The sequence below is a fragment of the Heteronotia binoei genome, chromosome 16 (assembly GCF_032191835.1).
Source record: "Heteronotia binoei isolate CCM8104 ecotype False Entrance Well chromosome 16, APGP_CSIRO_Hbin_v1, whole genome shotgun sequence".
Lineage (NCBI taxonomy): Eukaryota > Metazoa > Chordata > Lepidosauria > Squamata > Gekkonidae > Heteronotia > Heteronotia binoei.
This window is the reverse complement of record NC_083238.1, coordinates 31,573,815-31,595,238: the sequence shown is the minus strand read 5'-3', so window position 1 is coordinate 31,595,238 and position 21,424 is coordinate 31,573,815. Positions and strand designations below refer to the sequence as shown.

General features: G+C 40.7%; 2 protein-coding genes across 2 annotated transcripts in view; both read right to left on the bottom strand.

Moving 5' to 3' along the window:
* The window catches only part of METAP1D (methionyl aminopeptidase type 1D, mitochondrial), a 136,201-nt gene extending 124,303 nt beyond the window's left edge, over positions 1 to 11,898 (bottom strand). The window contains exon 1 of the mRNA XM_060257013.1: positions 11,791 to 11,898. Within this exon, the coding sequence (XP_060112996.1) occupies positions 11,791 to 11,836 (46 nt within the window). The 5' untranslated portion in view covers positions 11,837 to 11,898. The remainder of the gene's footprint in view (positions 1 to 11,790) is intronic.
* An 8,235-nt stretch (positions 11,899 to 20,133) lies between these two features.
* The window catches only part of HAT1 (histone acetyltransferase 1), a 29,433-nt gene continuing 28,142 nt past the window's right edge, over positions 20,134 to 21,424 (bottom strand). The window contains exon 11 of the mRNA XM_060256950.1: positions 20,134 to 20,531. Within this exon, the coding sequence (XP_060112933.1) occupies positions 20,364 to 20,531 (168 nt within the window). The 3' untranslated portion in view covers positions 20,134 to 20,363. The remainder of the gene's footprint in view (positions 20,532 to 21,424) is intronic.

Genomic DNA, 21,424 nt, shown 5'->3' with positions numbered 1-21,424 from the left:
GGTGGATTAAGGATGTTATTTCTTACTTTTTGACTGTTAGCAAAGAATATGCTAGACCAGCATCAGCTCAGAGGCAAGAAACAGATTCATTAAGTGCTTTCTTGTTAAGATGATTACTTCCTTATAGGTCAACATCCTGATCCTTTGCATTCAACAAGCCAAAAAAATAAGAAGAAAAACATAACCTTTCTATTTGTTTTTCAATGTTCAATATAAAATCAAACATTTATTCCAGGGACGGAATGTTTCTGGAGATCGAGAGCCACTTTCAAGGAGATGTAAAGAGCTCCTGCTTCATAATCCTTTCGCTTTTCAAAAACAGTAAATCAGTGCAGATAAGAACACTGTACTCTCTTGTACCCCTTTAAGCCAGTTTTCAAACAGCATTATTCTGATTTTTTATTATTAGCAATGGGAGTATCACTTCACTGCAATTATTGTTAATGCTTAAGAATTGTTCCAATGCATAATTAGAACATTTACAATCTACTTCAATAGTATCATCAATTGAGCCAATGTAGAAAGGTTATGGCAGTGCTTGGGCAGACAACAGCTGTAGTGTTTTTAATGTTCTGCTCAACTCTCACTATTCTTTTAAGGGTGGGGGGAACCCATCAAATGTCTTCACTGCCCTGGCTTCAAAAATGTCCCTGAAGACTTCTGTGCTAAAATCTGCTGACATCAACAGGACAAAGTCATCGGCAACTAATTTAAATCCTACTGGCTATACGGAATAGAGTCGTGGAGTTTCTAATGTTACACGGATGACAGAAAAAATGGGCCCACAATCATAAGATGTTTCAAACAATTTTTATTAGTGACATATGGCAATATATTCAATTTCTTATATCATTAATAACTACTTTTTTTAATCCCATATATTACTTTCTACATAACCCTTCCCCCTTTACTTGACCCCCGCCAGTGTAGTAAATTCAAAACATCATTTTAAAAGGTACCCCTAATTAATAAGAACCGAAGTTCATATCTTCCCCCCAATTATACTTAATCATTATCAAAGATTGTCCAATGTCCTTTTATTTTCCATTTTTTTTCTACGTATCTTCTGAACTTCTTCCACTCCATCTTAAATATTTCTAAATCATAGTCTCTTAAAGTTCTTGTTAACTTATCCATTTCACTCCATGTCATAACTTTAACAATCCAATCCCATTTCTCTGGTATTTTTTCTTGCTTCCACAACTGTGCATACAATGTCCTAGCAGTTGAGAGCAAGTACCAGATTAAAGTTCTGTCTTCTTTTGGAAATTTTTCCATTTGTAATACTAACAGAAAAGTCTCTGCAACTTTGTTAAATTCATATTCCAAGATCTTAGAAATCTCTTGCTGAATCATCTGCCAAAACATTTTAGCTCTCTCACAAGTCCACCACATATGGTAGAAAGAACCTTCATGCTTTTTACATTTCCAACATCTGTCTGTAGGCTTCCTAATCCCCAAGTCCCAGCGGGGGATCACCCGGTTTTACAGGCTTCCCCCCTCCCCCAGCCAGCTGGCCGGCGGGGGAAGCCCCTCCCCCGCAGCCATTATGCACCTCCATGAACAATTCCCATAGGGAATGATGGGGAATTGATCTGCGGGTATCGGGGGCTCTGGGGGGGGCTGTTTTTTGAGGTAGAGGCGCCAAATTTTCAGTATAGCATCTAGTGCCTCTCCCCAAAATACCCCCCAAGTTTCAAAAGGATTGGACCAGGGGGTCCAATTCTACGAGCCCCAAAAGAAGGTGCCCCTATCTTTCATTATTTTCTGTGGAAGAAAGGCATTTTAAAAGGTGTGCTGTCCCTTTAAATGTGATGGCCAGAACTCCCTTGGAGTTCCACTCTGCTTAACACACCCTTGCTCCTGGCTCCGCCCCCAATGTCTCCTGGCTCCACCCCCAAAGTCTCCTGGCTCCACCCCCAAACTCTCCTGGCTCCACCCCCAAAGTCCCCAGATATTTCTTGAATTGGACTTGGCAACCCTATCTGTCTGGCATCTTGTTATTCATCTTTGCCAATTTTTTAGGAGTTATATACCATCTGTACATCATTTTAAAACAATTTTTCTTTGATATTCTGGCATGTTGAGAGTTTCATAGAGTACTTCCACAAATATTCCCAAGTTTCCATCTGTATTTCTTTATTTACATTAATTGCCCATTTAATCATTTGAGATTTTACTACTTCATCTTCTGTAGACCATTGTAAAAGTGATTTACCTGTATATACTTTTGAAATTAATTTATCATTGTCTCCAAACAGAACTTTTCCCATTTGTTTGCTCCTTTCTTATTCCTTCAGTTTTAATATCATTCTCCACCAAGCTCTTTATTTGTTGCATTTGAAACCAATCATATTTATTATTCAACTCTTCAGCAGTTTTGAGTTCTATTTTGCCACTTTGTATTTTTAACAGTTGATTATATGACAACAACTTTTCTTCCCCTATCTCAGCTGTAATTTTTATTACTTCCGCCGGTACTATCCATAACGGTCTTCTCTCATCTCCATACTTCTTATATTTTATTCATGTACTTAACAAATTATTTCTTATTGAGAGAAAAAACCGTCCATCTTCTTTTTTCCATAAAACAAATATGCGTGCCAGCCAAATTTATTTCCATGACCTTCCAACACTAAAAGTTTTCTGTTTAACAGCGTTATCCATTCTTTTATCCACACTAAGCAAACTGCTTCCTGATATAATTTTAAATTCGGTAGTTGAAATCCACTTCTCTCTTTTGCATCTGTCAAAATTTTCATTTTAATCCTTGGTTTCTTCCCGGCCCACACAAATTCTGAAATTTTTCTTCGCCATTTATCAAATTATTTACTATCCTTCACAATTGGAATAATTTGAAACAAATACATTATTCTTGGTAGAATATTCATTTTAATTGCAGCTATTCTACCCAACAATGACAAATTAAGCTTGTTCCATTTTAACATGTCTTCATCCATTTTACGCAATAACTTCTCATAATTATTTTTGAACAGATCAATATTCTTCATTGTTATCTCCACCGCCAGATATTTCACCTTGGAGGTGACTTTGCAGCCCGTTAGTTTCTGCAATTCTTGTTCTTTATTTATCTGCATATTTTTACACACAATTTTTTATTTTTCTCTATTAATACAAAGTCCCGCCAACTCCCCATATTCTTGTATTTTAGCTAACAACAAAGGTGTAACTAGTCTGGGGTTTTCATTTATAAACATTATATCATCTGCAAAAGCTCTGTATTTATAAGTAAATCCTTTTATTCTTAATCCTTCTATATCTTTTTCTTCTTGTATCTGCATCAATAATATTTCAAGAGTCATTATAAAGAACAATGGTGAAAGTGGACAACCTTTGCTGATTTTCATATCTTCTGTAAGATCTGCATTTATACCTTGCGCTTTGTTCAGAATATATTGCTTTTATCATTCTTATAAAGCATTCTCCAAGCTCCATTTTTTCCATTACTGCAAACATAAAGTCCCAGTTTAAATTGTCAAATGCTTTCTCTGCATCTGCAAAGAATAATGCTACTTCTTTTTCTGGATGTCTTTCATAATATTCTACAATATTTACAACAGTTCTAATATTGTCTCTTATTTGCCTTTTGAGAAGAAAACCTGCTTGATCTTCCTTTATAAAATTTATCAAATGCTGTTTAAGCCATTCTGCCAGGATTCTTGTATAAATTTTATAGTCATTATTTAATAGCGAAATTGGTCTATAATTTTTTACATTCGTGACATCTCTATCTTCCTTAGGTATCAATGAAAAGACAGGTTGCTTACCTGTAACTGTAGATCTTCGAGTGGTCATCTGTGTTTGGTATTTTCCCTTTCATTCTTATCGTATTCATCAACTTCTGCAACTTTGGTATTAATTCCTCTTTGAAGATTTTAAAAAATTTAGTTATATATCCATCTGGCCCAAGTGCTTTTCCATTTTTCATTAGGGTTCCCAAATCCCCCCCCCCCTGGCGGGGGACCCCTGGTTTTGCAGCCTCCTCTCCCGCTCTCCAAAAATCTGGAAGCGGGGGAGGGACGGCGCTTCCCCCTCACAGGGCCGCCGCCGCCAGTGCCGCCGCTGCGGGCCCAGGCACAGACACAGGCAGCAGCCGCCGCCGCGAGTGCCGCCGCTGACGCGAGTGCCGCCACCGCTGCTGCCGCGGGCCCAGGCAAAGACAGCAGCAGCCGCTGCCGCGAGTGCCGCCACTGATGCCGCGAGTGCCGCCGCCGCTGCCGCCGCGGGCCCGGGCACAGACACAGGCAGCAGCCGCCGCGAGTGCCGCCGCCGCTGTCGCCGCGGGCCCAGGCACAGACACAGGCAGCAGCAGCCGCCGCGAGTGCCGCCGCCGCTGCTGCCGCGGGCCCGGGCACAGACACAGGCAGCAGCAGCCGCCGCCACGAGTGACGACGCCGCTGCTGCCGCGAGTGCCGCCGCCGCTGCTGCCGCGGGCCTGGGCACAGACACAGGCAGCAGCAGCCGCTGCCGCGAGTGCCACCACCGCTGCCGCCGTGGGCCCGAGCACAGACACAGGCAGCAAGCTACAGGCTCCGAGGAAAGCAACAGAGGATCTCTGGGCAGATTCCGTTTGGTCTGTGTCTTGAAAAATGGCAACTAATGATGTTTTCGGGATTTTGGTGGGTTTCTTCATTCCCTTCCCATCTTCAAATGCTTCTTTATTCTTTATTCCGTAATTACATAGTTTATGGCACTGGTATTATCTTCTGGGACTTTGGTATTGCTGTTTTAATCTGCTGTTTGCGCCAGCTGGTTTTATGGCTATGTTCTCTTTTGATCCTTCTGGTTTTGTTTTTTTTAAATACAGGTTTTATGTCTTACTAGAAGTTGTTGTTGCCAGTTGCTATTTTGAGGCCTTGGAGAGCATGTCCCGTCCCCCCCCCCCCCCCCCCGTTTTTGGAAATATCCCAGTGGGGTCTTAAGTGCCATGAGCAGCCAGAATGCAGCCCCCCAAGGCTTGCTTCTTTACTGGCTCCTTGGTATGGTTCCTTCTTTTTCCACCAGCACAACCATTCTCCCCCCACCCCCAGCTGAAGGGAACAGCAGAGAAGCCAGTAGACCTTATTTCTTGTTTTCCTTATGATCAAAATGACTCAGGTCAATTTGGGTGAAATCTCCAAGTTCCTTCTGATCTCTGCCAAAGTGATTTGAGTCATTCTGGTTTTGAGGGAAACAGACTTATAAAAGCCTTCTTTGGTCAAAGCAGAACAGAGCTGGGATCCTTTGGTCTGTACCAGTGTTCTCTCTAAGTTGAGTTAGTGAGTTAGCTAGCTCACAGTTTTTTAACCTCCAGCTCACACATTTTTGTCTTAGCTCAAGAAAAATGGCTCCAGAGAAAACTAATTTATGCAGTAGTTCGCAACTTTAATGCCAGTAGCTCACAAAGTAGAATTTTTGCTCACAAGACCCCACAGTATTGGTCTATACCCTCAGTTTGAGAGAAGTTGCCCTCAGCTTTGCTGGGCAGCCAAAGCTTTCATTTCCAAGTAGGCGAGTTTCCAGTGTAGCATGTTTCCAAGTCAACATGGCTCTGTATACCGGTGTGTGTGTGTGTGTGTGTGTGTGAAGGTTTGCAAGGCATGTTGGCAGGGGGGGAAGCCCCGCCCCCAGAGCCATCATGCACCTCTGTGAATGATTCCCATAGGGAATGATGGGGAATTGATCCGCGGGTATCGGGGGCTCGGGGGGGGGGCTGTTTTTTGAGATAGAAGCACCAAATTTTCAGTATAGCATCTAGTGCCTCTCCCCCAAAATACCTCCCAAGTTTCAAAAAGATTGGACCAGGGGGTCCAGTTCTATGAGCCCCAAAAGAAGGTGCCCCTATCCTTCATTATTTCCTATGGAAGGAAGGCATTTAAAAATTTAAAAATTTGTGCAGTCCCTTTAAATGTGATGGCCAGAACTCCCTTGAAGTTCAATTATGCTTGTCACACCCTTGCTCTCGGCTCTGCCCCCAGTCTCCTGGCTCCACCCCCAAAGTCCCCAGATATTTCTTAAATTGGACTTGGCAACCCTATTTTTCATTGCGCTGCTGCTTCAATTTCTATTTTTTCCATTGGATAATTCAAAACTTTTCACATATTTTCAGTTAAGGGCTCTATTTTTACCTTTTGTAAATATTCATCTATCTTCTTCTTCTTTATTTTAACACCTTTAAATAATTTGGCATAATACTTAAAAAATTCTCTTTTTATTCCCTCTTGGGTAACCACTTCTCTTCCATCTAGCACAATTTTATTAATAATTTTACTTTCCCTCTTTTTTTTCAATTGCCAAGCCAAATACTTTCCCGGTTTATTTGCTCCCTCAAAGGTTTTCTGCTGCAATCTTTTCAAACTCCATTCCACTTCTTTATTTAACAAATGTCTCATTTGAGTTTGCAATATTGTAATTTCCCTTATAATTTTCTTTTTCCCTGGCCTTTTTCTCAACTCCCCTTATTTTTTCTTTATCTCATTTTGAATGTCCAACATCTGTTTCTCTTTTACTCTTTTGTCCTTATTATTCAAAGTAATCAACATTCCTCTCATTACTGCTTTGTAAGCATCCCAGACCGTCTGGAAATCTATGTCCTCCTTGTCATTCATTTTGAAAAAGGCTTTAGTTTCATTTTCTAGGTATGTCACTGTTTCTTTATTCTGTAGCAAATCTTCATTCAATCTCCATCTTCTCAACTTCTTGGACAATTTTATAATCCATATTATTGGGTTATGGTCAACCCCAATCTTAGGTAAAATCTCTATTTTCCTTGTTATAAGACCTAAATCTTTAGTTCCCCACAACATGTCAATTCTAGAAAAAGTTTTATGTCTTGCTGAAAAAAAAGTATAGTCCCGAACTTTAGAGTTAAATTTCCTCCATATATCTTCTAGATTTTCTTGTTCAACCAATTCAAAAAAAGACTTTGGCAGTTTTCCTTCTTTACTGTTGTTTTTTTCCCCCTCCAGACCTGTCCAATGAGTTCTTAACTGTTCCATTAAAATCTCCCATTATCAAAACTTGATCATAGGTCAGTTCATCAAGCTGTTGTATAATGTCTTTTTAAAAGCATCCTTTGCACCATTAGGCGCATACAGTCCCAATAGCAACGTTTTCTTTCCATTTAATATTGTTTCTACTGCTACAAATCTCCCATCTTTATCTTTAAACACTAATTTTGGCTCTAATTCTTGTTTAATATAAAAAAATCACTCCCCTTTTCCTCTGTTCAGCCAATGAAAAAAATCTAGTCCCAATTGTTTATTCCATAAAAATTTGTAATCCTTTTGTTTAATATGCACTTCTTGTAAACAAATTATATTACAGTTTTGTTTCTTAATCCAATGAAATGTTGCCCTTCTTTTTTGTGGTGAATTTAGTCCATTTACATTCCAAGACAATAATTTGTAATCCATCATGATGCAAATTCTTTATTTTCTTCATAAAATCTACGCATTTCCTGTGCATTTGTAATTGTGATTCTTTTCTCCTGAAGTTCGAAGCTCAGACCTTCAGGTATTATCCATCTAAATCTTATTCCACTATCTCTTAATTTTTCTGTCAATTTTTATATGTTCTTCTATCATTTATCACTTGCCTTGGCAATTCCTTCATAATTCTTACTCTACTGCCTCCCACTATCAATGTCTTTTCAAAGTTTTTAATCATGATCATTCCCACCATTTCCTTTGTCATAAATCTTATAACAACATCTCTTGGTAAGTTGTTTTTCTTGGCATAAAGTGAGTTCACTCTATACAGTCATACATGTTTTTAGTCTCTTCAGGATCTTCCTCTAAAAATTCTGCAATTATTTTTATTTTATATTCTTTTAGAACACCATCTTCCTTTTTGGGTACTCCTCTCAGACGTATCCGAGTCTCCATCAGTTTGCAGTCATGGATTGTCACTTTTTCTTGCATTTTCAACAAGGTGGAATCATATACTTTCATTCTGCCTTCTACCTCCTGCACTTTCTTAGATGTTTCCTCAGTTTCCTTTCTGAGATCCTCCATATCTTTTTTAATCTCTTCAATAATTTCTTTTTTCGATTCAGTTATTATCTCTCTTATACCTCTCATCATTCTGGCCTCCATTGCTTCTAATTGGTCCTGCATTTTTTCTAATGAAGTAGCCCTTGTACAGGGTTGCTTGTGTTCTGACATTTAAAAAACAGCGAAAATTTAGACCTCACCAAATTCAAACTCAACTATCAGATTCAAAAGAATAGGACTTGCCTTTTATAATAAGCCTAATTTTGCCATCCTCCTAACTCCCAAAATCAAGATATTTATTTTTAAAGTCTTTAAATGTCTCAAAATGGCAGTCGCGACTTTTTGCTGCTCCTTACAATTTTTTTTCCTTTTTAAAAACTTCTAAAGTCCACACACATAATATGTCCAATAATACTTATCTTCTTGTCCTCTTCTGAGTTAATGCCAACAATTTTTAATGTCCCGAACACTTTAAAAACCTTATTTTAATTTTGACCTCCAAGCAATGGCCGCCGCTATTTCTCAATGGTGCTATATTCCTAGACTAGGTTTCCCATCCACTACTTCCTGGTTTACTTGCCACGAAGTCTCATTCACACTAGTAAGGAGATCTCACGATACTTGACGTACTTCCTGTTTTGCTTGAATATGCTGCAGGTCTGTGACGATGGTCCTCTTTTTTCAAAACCGCAAGTAGACCAAACAATAAATTCCTTTCCACTTCTTAGCATTGTCCTTTATATTTATAAAGTTCAAATTTCACCTCTTTTTCCCTTCTTCTTCCAAGCTTTCTAGATTTTCATTTCCCACCTTTTAAATTTACTCCATTAAATTGTAAATAGTCCCGGAGTGAAAGATAGTAATCTGTACCTTCCCTTCCAATTATCCAAGTTCCCACCGGTCTTGCGTAGCTTTAGATGTTTAGCAATGTCCAAGAAGGTTAGGATTCTGTCGAGCTTATGTCAAATAAATGACTCTGAAAACTTCTGCAGATGATGAAAATGCAACTCTTCCTGGAGACCCCTCAAAGCCTCAAAGGAGCCCCCCCCCCCCGGGGCTCCCTTTTAGCCAAGGTAAATCTCCTCAAAGTTTCCTGGGCATATCTTGGACTAATCTCTGACTGAGAAAAGTAGGCAGTAGGCATTAATTTGCCTTCCACTACCCCGAACAGAAGTTCCAGCCTGCTCCCATTATGAGAAGCAGCTCAGCTCAACATTTTCCTTCCCCGAAAGTCAGCCCACAATCATAAGATGTGCCACTAATTTCCAGTGGAGAATGCAGAGAACCAGCACTTAAAGGACTGCTCCAATAGCAATCATCAGTATAGATGGGATGGAACTTTGTTCCAGTTTGCACAGCAACTGTTTAAAATAAGGTTTGTGGACAATCATTTGAATTTTTAAAATGCTTTAAAAAGTTTATATTTCCAAAACAAAAAAACCCCATTTAATTAATTTCCTGTGTCATCTTAATTAATTAAATGAATGCATCTGACAAAGAGAGCTGTGTTTATCAAACGCTTATGCTCCAAGGTGCAATTTGACCCCTTCTTTGTTCTACAACAAAATTTGTTAGTTTTAAAGGTGCTACTGGACTCTTTACTATTTTGAGTATAATTAAATGCTGCAATAGCTGCATATCTTGGGTGTCTGATTATAACTGGAAGTTCTGATTCCATGAGTATCCATCATATGCATGTTTAATAAACAAGCAAATCCCACCAAGCATAATGGGGTTTACTCTCCAGGTAAGTATGCATAGGATCTAAGCCTTAGCTTCGTGCCTGCAGCACAGTCAGATTAGAAGAAACTACTGAACCTAAATCAGTTTTGTCTCTGAAGCGAACAGGGTATAGACAGCTTATATCCAATTATAACTGGACTGCAGATCAGGCAAGCACTCACTAAATAACACTTTCTATCTGTACATTTTATTTATTTAAAATATTTCTTGGTGCCTTTCCACCTGATGAGGGTCCACAAGGCAGTGAAAATAAAAAAAAAATTAAAACATATGAACAATTAAAAATACAATTAAAATTATAAAATTATTTAAATTAAAACACACAATACTAGAAGGAGGACCAGTAACCCATTAGTGAGGGTATGCCAGATGAAACAAAAAAAATTCACCTGCTGGTGAAAGACATCAATAGAGGGAAACAGATGAACCTCCCTTGGAGGAAGTTCCAACATTTTGATGCCATGACCAAGAAAGGCCCTTTTATGAATTACCTTACCATCCATCTAGCTTCAGATGGTAGAGTCAACAGAAGCAAGGCCTCCAAAGATGACCAGAATGTACAAATAGGTTCATATGGGAGGAGGCTGTCTTATTTTGGTCCCAGGCCATACAGGGCTTTTACTTAACTCTATTTGACTGAGGAAAACAAAAGTTCAGCTCTGTTGGCCTTTAATCACTCCAGTTTAATTCAGTAACCTGAGAACAGCTTGGGTTCAGACTCTGTCACCTCTCATTAGAAATCAAAATACATACCAAGAGCCATCTGCTTCCACCACCAAGTGGCAATGATTGGACATGAAGTTATTTTAAACGGATCAATAATCATCAGCTCTGCTTCTGATAAAACACCCACCAATTTTTATTAGTACACATTTTATTAGTACAATAACCAAGAGTCAATAGTTCAATTATAGAGATTTGCATGAACAAACATGCCAACATCTCCAGGATTTCAGATGCTAAGGCTCAGGACTGCCTAAAGATAATATAGCTGATACTGGCAAGATTGTTCAGCAGTCTGAGCCATAGCTGCAAGACAGCTCTATAATTTTAATTTATGTAGAGATACAAGAAATATGCCCTGGCCCAGATGGCTCACACTGGCCTTATCTCATCAGATATCAGAAGAAAGGCAGGGTTGACTCTCTGGTTAGTACTTGGATAGGAGACCACCAAGGAAGTCCAGAGTTGCTACAAATAGGCAGGCAAAGGTGAATTGCCTCTGTTCATCTCTTGCCTTGAAAACCCTACAGAGTCACCATAAATTGGCTGCAACTTGACAGCACTGTCCACCACAAGAAATATATTTAAACCCATAATAGCGTTTCATCAAATTAGTATACTGAGACACATATACACAAGCTTAAGATGCAGCTGTCAAACACAAAACAGATAAATATAATCCCAGAGCCCCAAAGTGTTGATGTAATTGATATCATCATCTGTTCTGAAAGAAAAGTTAGCCTGAACTCTCTGAGTCAAAACTGTGTGGATTAGAGTGTTGGAGGAGGATCTGGGAGATACAGGTTTAAATTTCTAATCTCTCACGGAAACTTGCTGGATGACCTTGGATCAGTCAAACGGTCTAAGCCTAACCTACTTCATAGGGTTGTTGTGAGGATAAAATAGAGGAGAGGAGAAAAAATCCGGATGTAAAACTCGTTAGTGTAGTGTGAATGCACCCGAAGACTATAAGTCATTTTGGGTCTCTATTGGGGAGACATGAAATAAACAAAATGAAAATAAAGTGTGAATAAACCAATGCCTTTAAAAAACAAAACAAAAACCTAATTATCCACATGACAAATGTCCACTACCGAATTGGCGGAGGAGGGAGGACTAAAAAGCTATAGTTACACACTATGATAGTAAGGCAAGTTTCTTCTATGCAAGACTTCGCGCTCCTATCCTTCACCCCCCTCAAGCGGTGTGATTTGTGTGTGACAATCACAAGCACAATTTGTCTTTCTCAGAACCCTCCTCGCCAAGTATCCCGCGAGCCTCTCGCTGTCCTCGCATTCAGACTCGCTCCCGAGGCAGAAAATTGACTCACCTCTGAACAGCAGCGACATGCCCACCGCGCTCCTGGGCGCCGCCATCTTGGACAGCCGTGTTGGATCACGTGGGCGCTGTGATTCCCTCCCCTCCTGAGGGCTTGGAGGCGACTGGGTCGGGGGGGGGGGGGGACGGCAGCAAAATAGACAGTTTCAGGGGCTGCAATTAAGTCATGCCTTAGCGCAAATCCGGAGCATTTTTACTCGTGTTGCAAACCTGATTATTTGTTCCCAGTTCTCAACTCTGCCGGAATTTTTAAAACAAGCAGCAAACGTGGCCTTTGGCTAAATACGTGCAGGGAGGAGAGTCCCCTTCAGTGTAACTAAACTCTGACTTGCCTCAGAGCCTTGGGAGAACGGGAAATCATTGGGCTCGGCCGTATGTGTTCCCTGCCTCCCCCTTAAAAGACGCTCCTTGATTTGTTTTTGCGGTCTTTAAAAAAATGTTTTGTTTGTATATAGAACTGGCAGAATGGGAACCATGGAACTGAAGCAGCACCTGTTGGGAGAGGAAGAAGCTACTGTAAAGAAAGATTCATTTAGTTTCAACAAAGTTGTTCCATAAGCCAAGACTTAGTACCTCGCATGCCCATTCAGATGGCTTGGCGGGAGTAAATGTTCACAGTCCAGATTGCAGCCATCCAAATCCAAACACAGGGCAGCTGCCATTGACAAGGAGGCTCGCCCCATCCAGCCATGAACACACATGAAGTTGTCTTATCCTGCATCAGACCATTGGTCCATCAAGGTCAGTATTGTCTCCTCTGACTGGCAGCAGTTTTCCAGGGTTTCAGGCAGAGGTCTTGCACATCACCAGCCACCTGATCCTTTCAAATGGAGATGTCGGGGATTGAACCTGGGACCTGCTACATGCCAAGTAGATGCTCTCCCTCTGAGCCAAACCCTTTCCACACCAAACACAGACATGTCTCAAGTCAACAAAGTTAAGAGTCCAATGGCACTTTTAAAGACCAGCAGTTTTATTCAAGGTATGAGCTTTCATGTGCACACACAGCTCCTCAGATACATAGAAATGGATGGTGATGTTACATGCTGATTTGCTGTTTGGCATCTTTCTGTAAGTCTGAGCTATTACCTTCCATTTCTGTGTATCTGAGGAAGTGTGCATGCTCACAAAAGCTCATACGTTGAATAAAACTTTGTTGATTTAAAGGTGACACTGGACTCAAACTTCATTCTATTGCTACAGACCAATACAGCTGCCTGCTTGAATCTATCCAGAGATAGCATTAGGCTCAGCCACCTAAACTGTGCTGTCACTGTAGAATGGTTGGGGAAACTTTTTTTCTGCCAAGAGCCATATGGATATTTATAACATCATTTGCGGGCCATAAAAATGATCAACTTAAAAAGCAGTGCTCCACCAAGGGAGAATGATTCAGGCCGGCAAAATTAATGCAAATCATTGTTTTTCTATTTGAAGTCATGTGGGGAGAGCCTAATTTGGAGCACACACACATACCCGGCCCGCTACCCTAGGCAATGCATAGGTCCAGGGCTTTTTTGTAGAAAAAGTCCAGCAGGAACTCAGTAGCATATTAGACCACATCCCCTAATATTAGCATATTAGGTCACACACTCATTAGCATATTAGGCCACACCACCTGGGATAATCAAGTGCAAACTGAACTGTTACAGTAACTTTTCCAGGCCCTGCAGCAAATCTGGCCAGCCAGCCAGGCCCCAGGGAGGCTGCCACACAGTACATGTGGGCCCTGTGATCCCTGCCTGGCCCTGGGGAGCCTGCTGCACAGTGCGGCTGGGGGCCCGATCCTCGCTGGCCAGCCAGGCCTCAGGGAGGCCACCACATGGCTCGGTTTGGCCCAGCAATCCCTGAGGGCCACACCAAGTGACCTTGAGGGCCGCATATGGCCCTCAGGACGGAGGTTCCCCACTCCTGCTGTAGAAGAAGACGACATTGGATTTATATCCCACCCTCCACTCCAAATCTCAGAGTCTCAAAGTGGCTCACAATCTCCTTTATCTTCCTCCCCCACAACAGACACCCTGTGAGGTGGGTGGGGCTGAGAGAGCTCTCACAGAAGCTGCCCTTTCAAGGACAACTCCTACGAAAGTGGAGGAGTGGGGAATCAAACTCAGTTCTTCCAGATAAGAGTCCACACACTTAATCGCTACACCAAACTGGCTCTATACCACTACACCAAATTTATAACTGCAAATTTAGGAAATTATCGTGGGTTATTTTTGCAACCCATTTGTGTGTGTGTGTGTGTGCACCTGGAAATCATGGCTGACTTCTGGCAACCCCTAGTGGGGCTTGGAGGCAAAGGAAGGTGGCTTGCCATTGTCTGCCTCTGCATCCCAGCCCTGGTATTCCTTGGGGGTCTCCCATCCAAGTACTAGCCAGGGTCTGCCCTGCTTAGCTTGAGATCCAAAGCAACCCATGTTGAATACTAACCATGGTTAAGTATTATGGGTGCACTTTGTGGCAAATCAGGCAACATCAGTGGGTTGCTGGTTATGGCGGTGATAAGTATGTTCAGAAACTTGTTGAAAATTAATGCTAAACAGTTACAAATTTTAGTATTGAACAAAGTCAATTTAATACTGATTTGTCACAGACTACTCTAAGCCACCCCACTTTATTATCAGTTATAAAGATGGTTTTTAATTAGAACCCCTGAGAAATGTATTGCTGCAAAGTTTAAAAAAAAATATTTACTAAATCAGAAGTCCAGTGGCAACTTAAAGACTAACAACATTTTTTCCAGCATAAGTGTCTGTGAGTCAGAGCTCACTTCACTCTGATGCAAGGAAGTTTATTCTAGAATAGATGTCAATTCTTGAAAAGCCACAGTGGTGTTGTGGGATGAGTGTCAAGACCTGAATCTGGGAGACCAACGCTTGAATCCATGCTCTGCTAAGGAATATTACTGGGTGACCTTGGACCAGTCAAGTACTGGCTTCACGGGGCTGTTGGAAAGATGAAATGGAGAGATTAATGCTGATGTAAACTGCTTTGGGTCCCTGTTGGGGAGAAAAAGGCACAAATACCTAAATAAGAGCCAACAGACTCAGGTTTTATCTTAGTAACATAGCTACCTATCTAGATTTATGGTTATGTGCACCTTTAATAAGTTTCAGATCTATGCTATGCTTTTTTACAACCCATCTTCCAATTCTTCTTTTTAACTTGCCTCAAGATTTCCCAGAATGAAGTGTGAGGAATTTATTTGAATTTGAAATTGCAGGAAACCAAGGAAAATGTACCCATGAAAGTTGTTCTAATTCATGCAAACTATCAATTTTGCTAAGTCAGCGAAGCTCAAAGTAATTTCAAAATCAGAAGCTGTTTGGGTGCGGATGAAGAGAAATAAACCTGAATCATGCTTATATTTTCAAGGATACATTAATGAATGAAGCACAATATAGTTAAATAGATTAAAATTATTTCAGGGATATCAGTGTTTTATCTATTTGTTGGCAGCCTGATTTGTATGAAGCAAGGCCTCCTGAGCTTAATAGGACTATCCTTATTTCATTGTAAGCATGTATAGGATTTATTTTGTATGATGGTAGTACATTATCAAAGATTTCAGTGCTGTTATAAAGTGTAACAATATTCAAACATATTGCTACTGATTTTATGCACTTCTCTAAAACTATGGGGTTCTTCTGTTTCTTCATGACATAATATTGAGTCCTATGTCATGCCAAGAATCTAAGAAACTATGCTTAGCATCCCAAAGAGTGTGTGTATATCAGGTGATTCCCCCCTTCCTTCCCCCCCTGAACAACAGATCCCTATGCTGCCCCCCAACCTGATTTCCTTTATTTAAAAACATGTGTGAAGGGTGTCTGTTGCTGTTTGAGAAAAGAGTTGCTATTGTGGTTAACCTTGCTATATATAACTACTCAGGTAATTCTTGGGATTCTGGACTGTCCTTTCAAGGCCCAGATACTAACATTTTCCTTTTGTTTACTATGAAGTCAATGATTTCTACTTTGTTTTTAATCCATTTCTATTTTGTCAACTGGCAACAACAGAGTATTATTTTATTTATTTACCTTCAATTTATATCCCGCCCATTCCAAAAGCGGACTAAGGTTATCTAGGTTCCTTAGGGACAAAGTAAACATTGACAGATCTGTACCCAGGACCATTTTCTTCCCCCTTCGATCAAAGAATTGGGGGGGGGGGGGAGAGAAGAGAGATAACTGGATCTGTGAAGCATATACACTGTGGGCTGGTCCAATCATTCTACAAATTGGGTTCACAGTAGGGGTTTTTGCTATCTTCCCCTTCTCAAAGCATCCCACCCCTGTGGCCCTTAAAAATTGCTCCTGAGGATCCTTCTTGCTGAATTCCCTACCACCACCACACACACACAAGGAAGAAGTGGATCCGACACAATATGTATCAAATTCTTAATAGCAGAAGGAAATTTAGGACTGCTGAAAGTATTGTTCAATTTTCCACTAAATTTCTCTTTTCTAAAATGGGGAGTAGTAACACTGGCTTGTTGTTTCAATAGCTTCAGCCCTCTTCTCCCCCCCCCCCCCCACTAGAGCCAGATTGAATTGCCAGGATAAAAACTGAAGTAGAGAAAACTTGTTTCAAGTAATTTCCATAAACCCAATTCAGCCAATGGCCGTAGGAGACCGAATGTTCTCTGTTCGCCGTGCTGTTATTTCTGTTCTTACACACAGTGTCTAAATCAAATTCTCAAAAAAGGCCTAGAGAGCCTCCCCTAAATCAAGAAATAAATTGTTTCAATTTACCCAGAGCGTAACAAAGATGTTCCAGCTGATTGTGAGCTCCTTTGCACAGCAGCACGGATATAAACTGATCACAGGTGGAATACTTTTAACCAGGTGGCATAAAAAACAATTGCAATTTAAATTGTCTCTCCAGGGTGATTTTGCAAACCCCTGGTTGTGAATATTCACCTCCGAGCACCTTCCTCTTCCCCGTTCCTACTGATACCATCTTTTTAGACTAGGAGAGGCCAAGCTGTCAGGGAAGAGAATTTATGGAGCCTCTTTTCCCGGAACAGAGCTAATGGTCTTGTTAAAGACTACATCCATTCATAAGAGACTAAAAGAGTGTGTCTAGATTGAATTACGATGGTAAATTCACCTTCCAGCTAGGTCCTCAATCAGATGTAAAACTAGTCACTTGCAGATAATAAACTTGATGTGACAGCAACAGATATATGGACTGTATCCTACAACGTGCAAACAAAACTGCATGGATTTCCTGCATTCCTCCCCCAACATCCTTTTGACCCCTTGGTACGATTCTTTCCCCCCCAGGGGTTACAAGAAAGTTATGTGGGCTTAGCTGCAGCGAGGAGAGGGAAGAAAGTCAGACCTTTACATTTTTATCCTGTTTCCTTTACAGAGGTCAGAGCAGTTCACACACGGGTTCTTCTTTCTTCCAATTTGTCTTTTGGGAGGTAAGCTTTGCAGAGATAGAATGAATGGCCCGAAGTTACACTTATGGCAGAGTATAGATTCAAAACTTGTGACCCTGTAACTCATCCCCTGTGGGCACCATGGTGCCTGCCAACACTTTTTTTTTTGTTTTGGCCCAGCAAGTCTTCTGATTGGCTGTGCATTTTTTAAAAAATGTTGCTTTGACAGCTGTTGTGAGGATCTGCACTGTTATCGAAGTTAAGCTGTGGAAATAATGCTGCAGCCGGCTCCACCTCCTGCAGCAGCCATTTTGTTGCTGTGCCCACCATGTTACATCAGAATTCAAATGTGCCTGCAGCCTTAAAAAGGTTGGGGAGCCCTGCTATAACCTCGGTTTCCACACTGTCTACTTTGGCCCTTAGATGTCAGTTCTACGCAAGTATTGGCATAAAGAAAGTAGTACCAGTAAACTGAGGGGATGCATAGAACTGGGTGGTATTCTTAGATTCAGTCACGTGTCTTGTTTAGAGACATTCTAATGTAGGAAACAATGTCTAAAATGGAAGTTAGTCATTTGCTTCCCCTTCATTGCTTAGGGTAGTTGAGTTTTATTTTGGGGGGGAACAATCTTGCAGGGCTACCATGACCAAAGTATAAGGGCCTCTCCCTCTGTTTATTCTGGTAGGAAATAAGGGTCCTGTTGGATGAGACCAAGGTCCATACAGTCCAACATCCATTCCCCAGAGTGGCCAACCAAATGCCCCCAAGCAGTACCACCAGCAGAGCCTGAAAGCAACAACTCCCCCTTTCTGGTACTCTTAATTAGTGGCATAGCCCTCAGTGGAACTATCCATTTGCATTTTCTTCTTTTAAATTTCTGTAAGCAAAGAGGAAGACCTGAGATGGATGGACTCAGTAAAGGAAGCTGCAGCTTTTAGTTTACAAGACCTGAACAAAGCCAATAACAATAGGACATTTTGGAGGTCATTAATTCATAGGGGCACTGTAAGTTTTATATTTATATATATATATTCTCAGATCTTTGGCCAGTCATACTCTCAGCCTAACCTACCCTTACAGGGTTATGAGAATAAAATGGCAAAGAGAAAAATTATATAAACCACTTTAGGTCCCAAGTGCAGTATCAAAAAAAGTCTAATTGGATGAAATCATCCCCCCCCCCCCCCCATTTCCTTATATTGCAAGGGAGATAGTCTTTTCTGTCCACTTTCTTCATTCATTCCACCCATCATTTCAAACGTCTCATGTTCCCAATAGGTCATCTTGGGTTTTCTCCCACCTATGTTAAGAAGCTCAATAAACCAAATAACTTGAAATTTCCCTCTAAGCAAAACATTCCAACACCTTGATCATTTTAATTGCACTGCTCTTTACCTTCTCTGGCTCTGCAATACTTTTTTTGAGTTAACAGCAACCAAAACTGTACATAGTGTTCCCAAGAATGGCTACGTCACAGATTTATATAAAGTCATTATGATGCTGCCAGTCTTGTCAAACCCCTACATTAAATTTGCCCTTTTACAACCACTGTGCACTGAGTCAGTGTTTTAACTGAGCTATCCACATGATTCTAAATTCTCTAGGTTAGTCACTATGACTATCAAGGTATATAGGAAAGTATGCTTTTGGGTCCCAAACTTCATTTGCTTTTCGTTTGACTGCTCACCCAGTATGAAGAGATCATTTTGGAATCAAATAATTTAGCGTCAAGAGCAAACTTGGCTACCTTGTCTGACTCCAAATCACTGATGAACAAATGAAAGAGCAGTGGTCTCAATACTGAGCCTTGGAGTATCTTCTGTTTGCTTTCTTCTATTGCAAGACCTGTTCTTTTTCTTCTTTAAAAGCCATCTCCTTTAAATGGATTTAAAAGACAGTTAGATAAATTTATGCAGGGTAGGTCCATCTGTGACTATTCGTCATGGTAACTGAAGGCAACCTCCAATTTCAGAGGCAGTAGACAAGTGAATACCAATGCCAGAGCCCTCAGCTTCTATGCTGTTGTTGGCCTTCCAAGAATAGCGGGATGCTGTGCTAGACGGACCTCTACTCTGATCCAGCAAGGCTCTTATGTTCTCTGCTTCCTGTTACGTTATCTCAGATCACTGAGAGAAAGGAAGGGGTGAAAAGTTTCTTAGCAGTATGCCCTTTAAGGGGAAACTCAAAGCAGAAGATGAGAAGTGCTAGGCTTTGGCAGTTTCTTTACTGATACTGTGTAGTGGTTTGTACCAGCCTATATTCAAGCAAGCAAGACAGAAGGAAAAGCTTTCTTTATAGCAGTGATGGTGTCACCAACAAGAGGGTAGCAGGGGATTTGGGGAGGGGGAGAGATTTGTTTGTCCCGCTTCCAGTAATGCTAGCAGCGTGAGTGATCATACTCCACTTCTCTCCATAGCTCTGCTCCGTCTCTAAGCCATGTTGCAGAGTGACCAAGAGATGCTCAGGTTTTAAATGTTATATATAAATATGAAAAGGAGGCAGCGGGACTTTCTTCACGGCTCCAGTAACAACCCACTGAAGTTGCTGCAGCAGCATGCTGTTTCCTCAAAATGAATTGCAAGCTGGCAGAAGACAGCCACACCGCATGCTGTCATGATCGTAACTGTGTGCTAAAATAGCCTCACATAAATGCAATAATTTTCTGAAACAAGTTCAAGTTAGTAAATCTGTCCAGGATCTCACCTACATTATTTCCTGATCCATCTCAAAAGACTCTTGAGGGAATATACTAGGCTAACAATCTCTTAATTCTTCTCTCAACATGAGATGGCACAATATAATGAACTACATTTCAGTGGTTCAAAATCTCCAAAACAATCCATAGATGTGCATTAAAAATGTATACGGCTGCACTTACTGCTACCTTACCTAGCAAACTAAAAACGTCAAGCATTCTGCAAAAATTCAAACCATCTTAACGGTTAAGTGCATCTCAGTCTACTTTATTTCAGCAGTGTGTGCCCCAAAATCTAAGCAGTTTTTTAAAATCTACAACACAAAAATAGAAAATATCCAGAATGCACAGAAAACCAGTCAACTTGGGAAGTGATAAAAATGTCACATGAAATTTTGCAGTAAAGCTGTGATCATGGATGTATTTCACAACACAATGTACAGAAATCTGCTTGTTTCTTTGTAGGAGACAGAATCCTCAGACTTGAGCAAGCCGTTCTAGGACTCTCCGATAGTCTGAAACAAGCTGCTGGAAGGTCTCATCTAGTTGCTTGTGTTGCAAATTTAGATCTATTTGGTTCAACTGGTTGGTTAACTCTTCTGGTCTCAAGCATCTTCTCATTTTAGCAATCTCTCTCTGCTTTTTCTAAAAACACAAAATAAACAGGTAAGTACTTTTCATTGTTAAGAATGAACTGATATTTTTGTATATTTAAAGTAACATCAGAAATCCAGAAAGTTCAAGAATGGGACTGTGTCAAGGAAATTATTTTACCAACTTCCACCACAAAGCACCCTTCACTGAAATCACTAAGAATAAAGTACTTTGAGAACAATCAAGCTTTAGGTTGTATCTCTCTGGTATAAAGCAACACTCTGACAATAAGAGATTTCTTTTTCTTTCCAGTATCAGACAGCAGTTTGCAAATGAAGGCCACACTTGATAATTCACAGGTAGTGTGTGATCTCCTGCAATTTTTTAACTGAAAGGCTGCATTAGAGACGCAACCAGGAATCGAACAGTAGGGGAAGCAGATGCTTAAATCTTGCCCTTACTGCAGTTTTTCTGCCCCCCCCCCCCCCCCGGTTTGTTTTTAAATCGTTCCTACCATCCTGCTTTCCCACCTGTATAAAAAAAACCTAACCCCACTTCAGGAAAAAAGTTTGAGAGCAGTAATGGTGAGCAAATAGCAGGGATGAGGAAAGGGTTAAGAACCCCAGGGCCATTTGTCTGCTGAAATCAGAAGTCAGTATCTGCTGCTTTTCCATTTACAAACTCTAAGACTCCATAGATTTGTCACATCCTTATTTTGAAATTGGCTAGTTTAAAAAAAAAATAGCTGGGGTACAATTGATTTCTACCTACAAATAACAGAATATATTTCAAACACCACCAGCATCTATGAAGTACTGCAAAACATTCAATCCAATGTGTGCTCCAGGTCCAGGCTTAGTTCTAATAAACGCAGCTGTGAAGTTCTCTTCTACACCTTTTGGCCTTCCTTCTTCTCATCATGATACCTTGTCCCTTCTCTGATG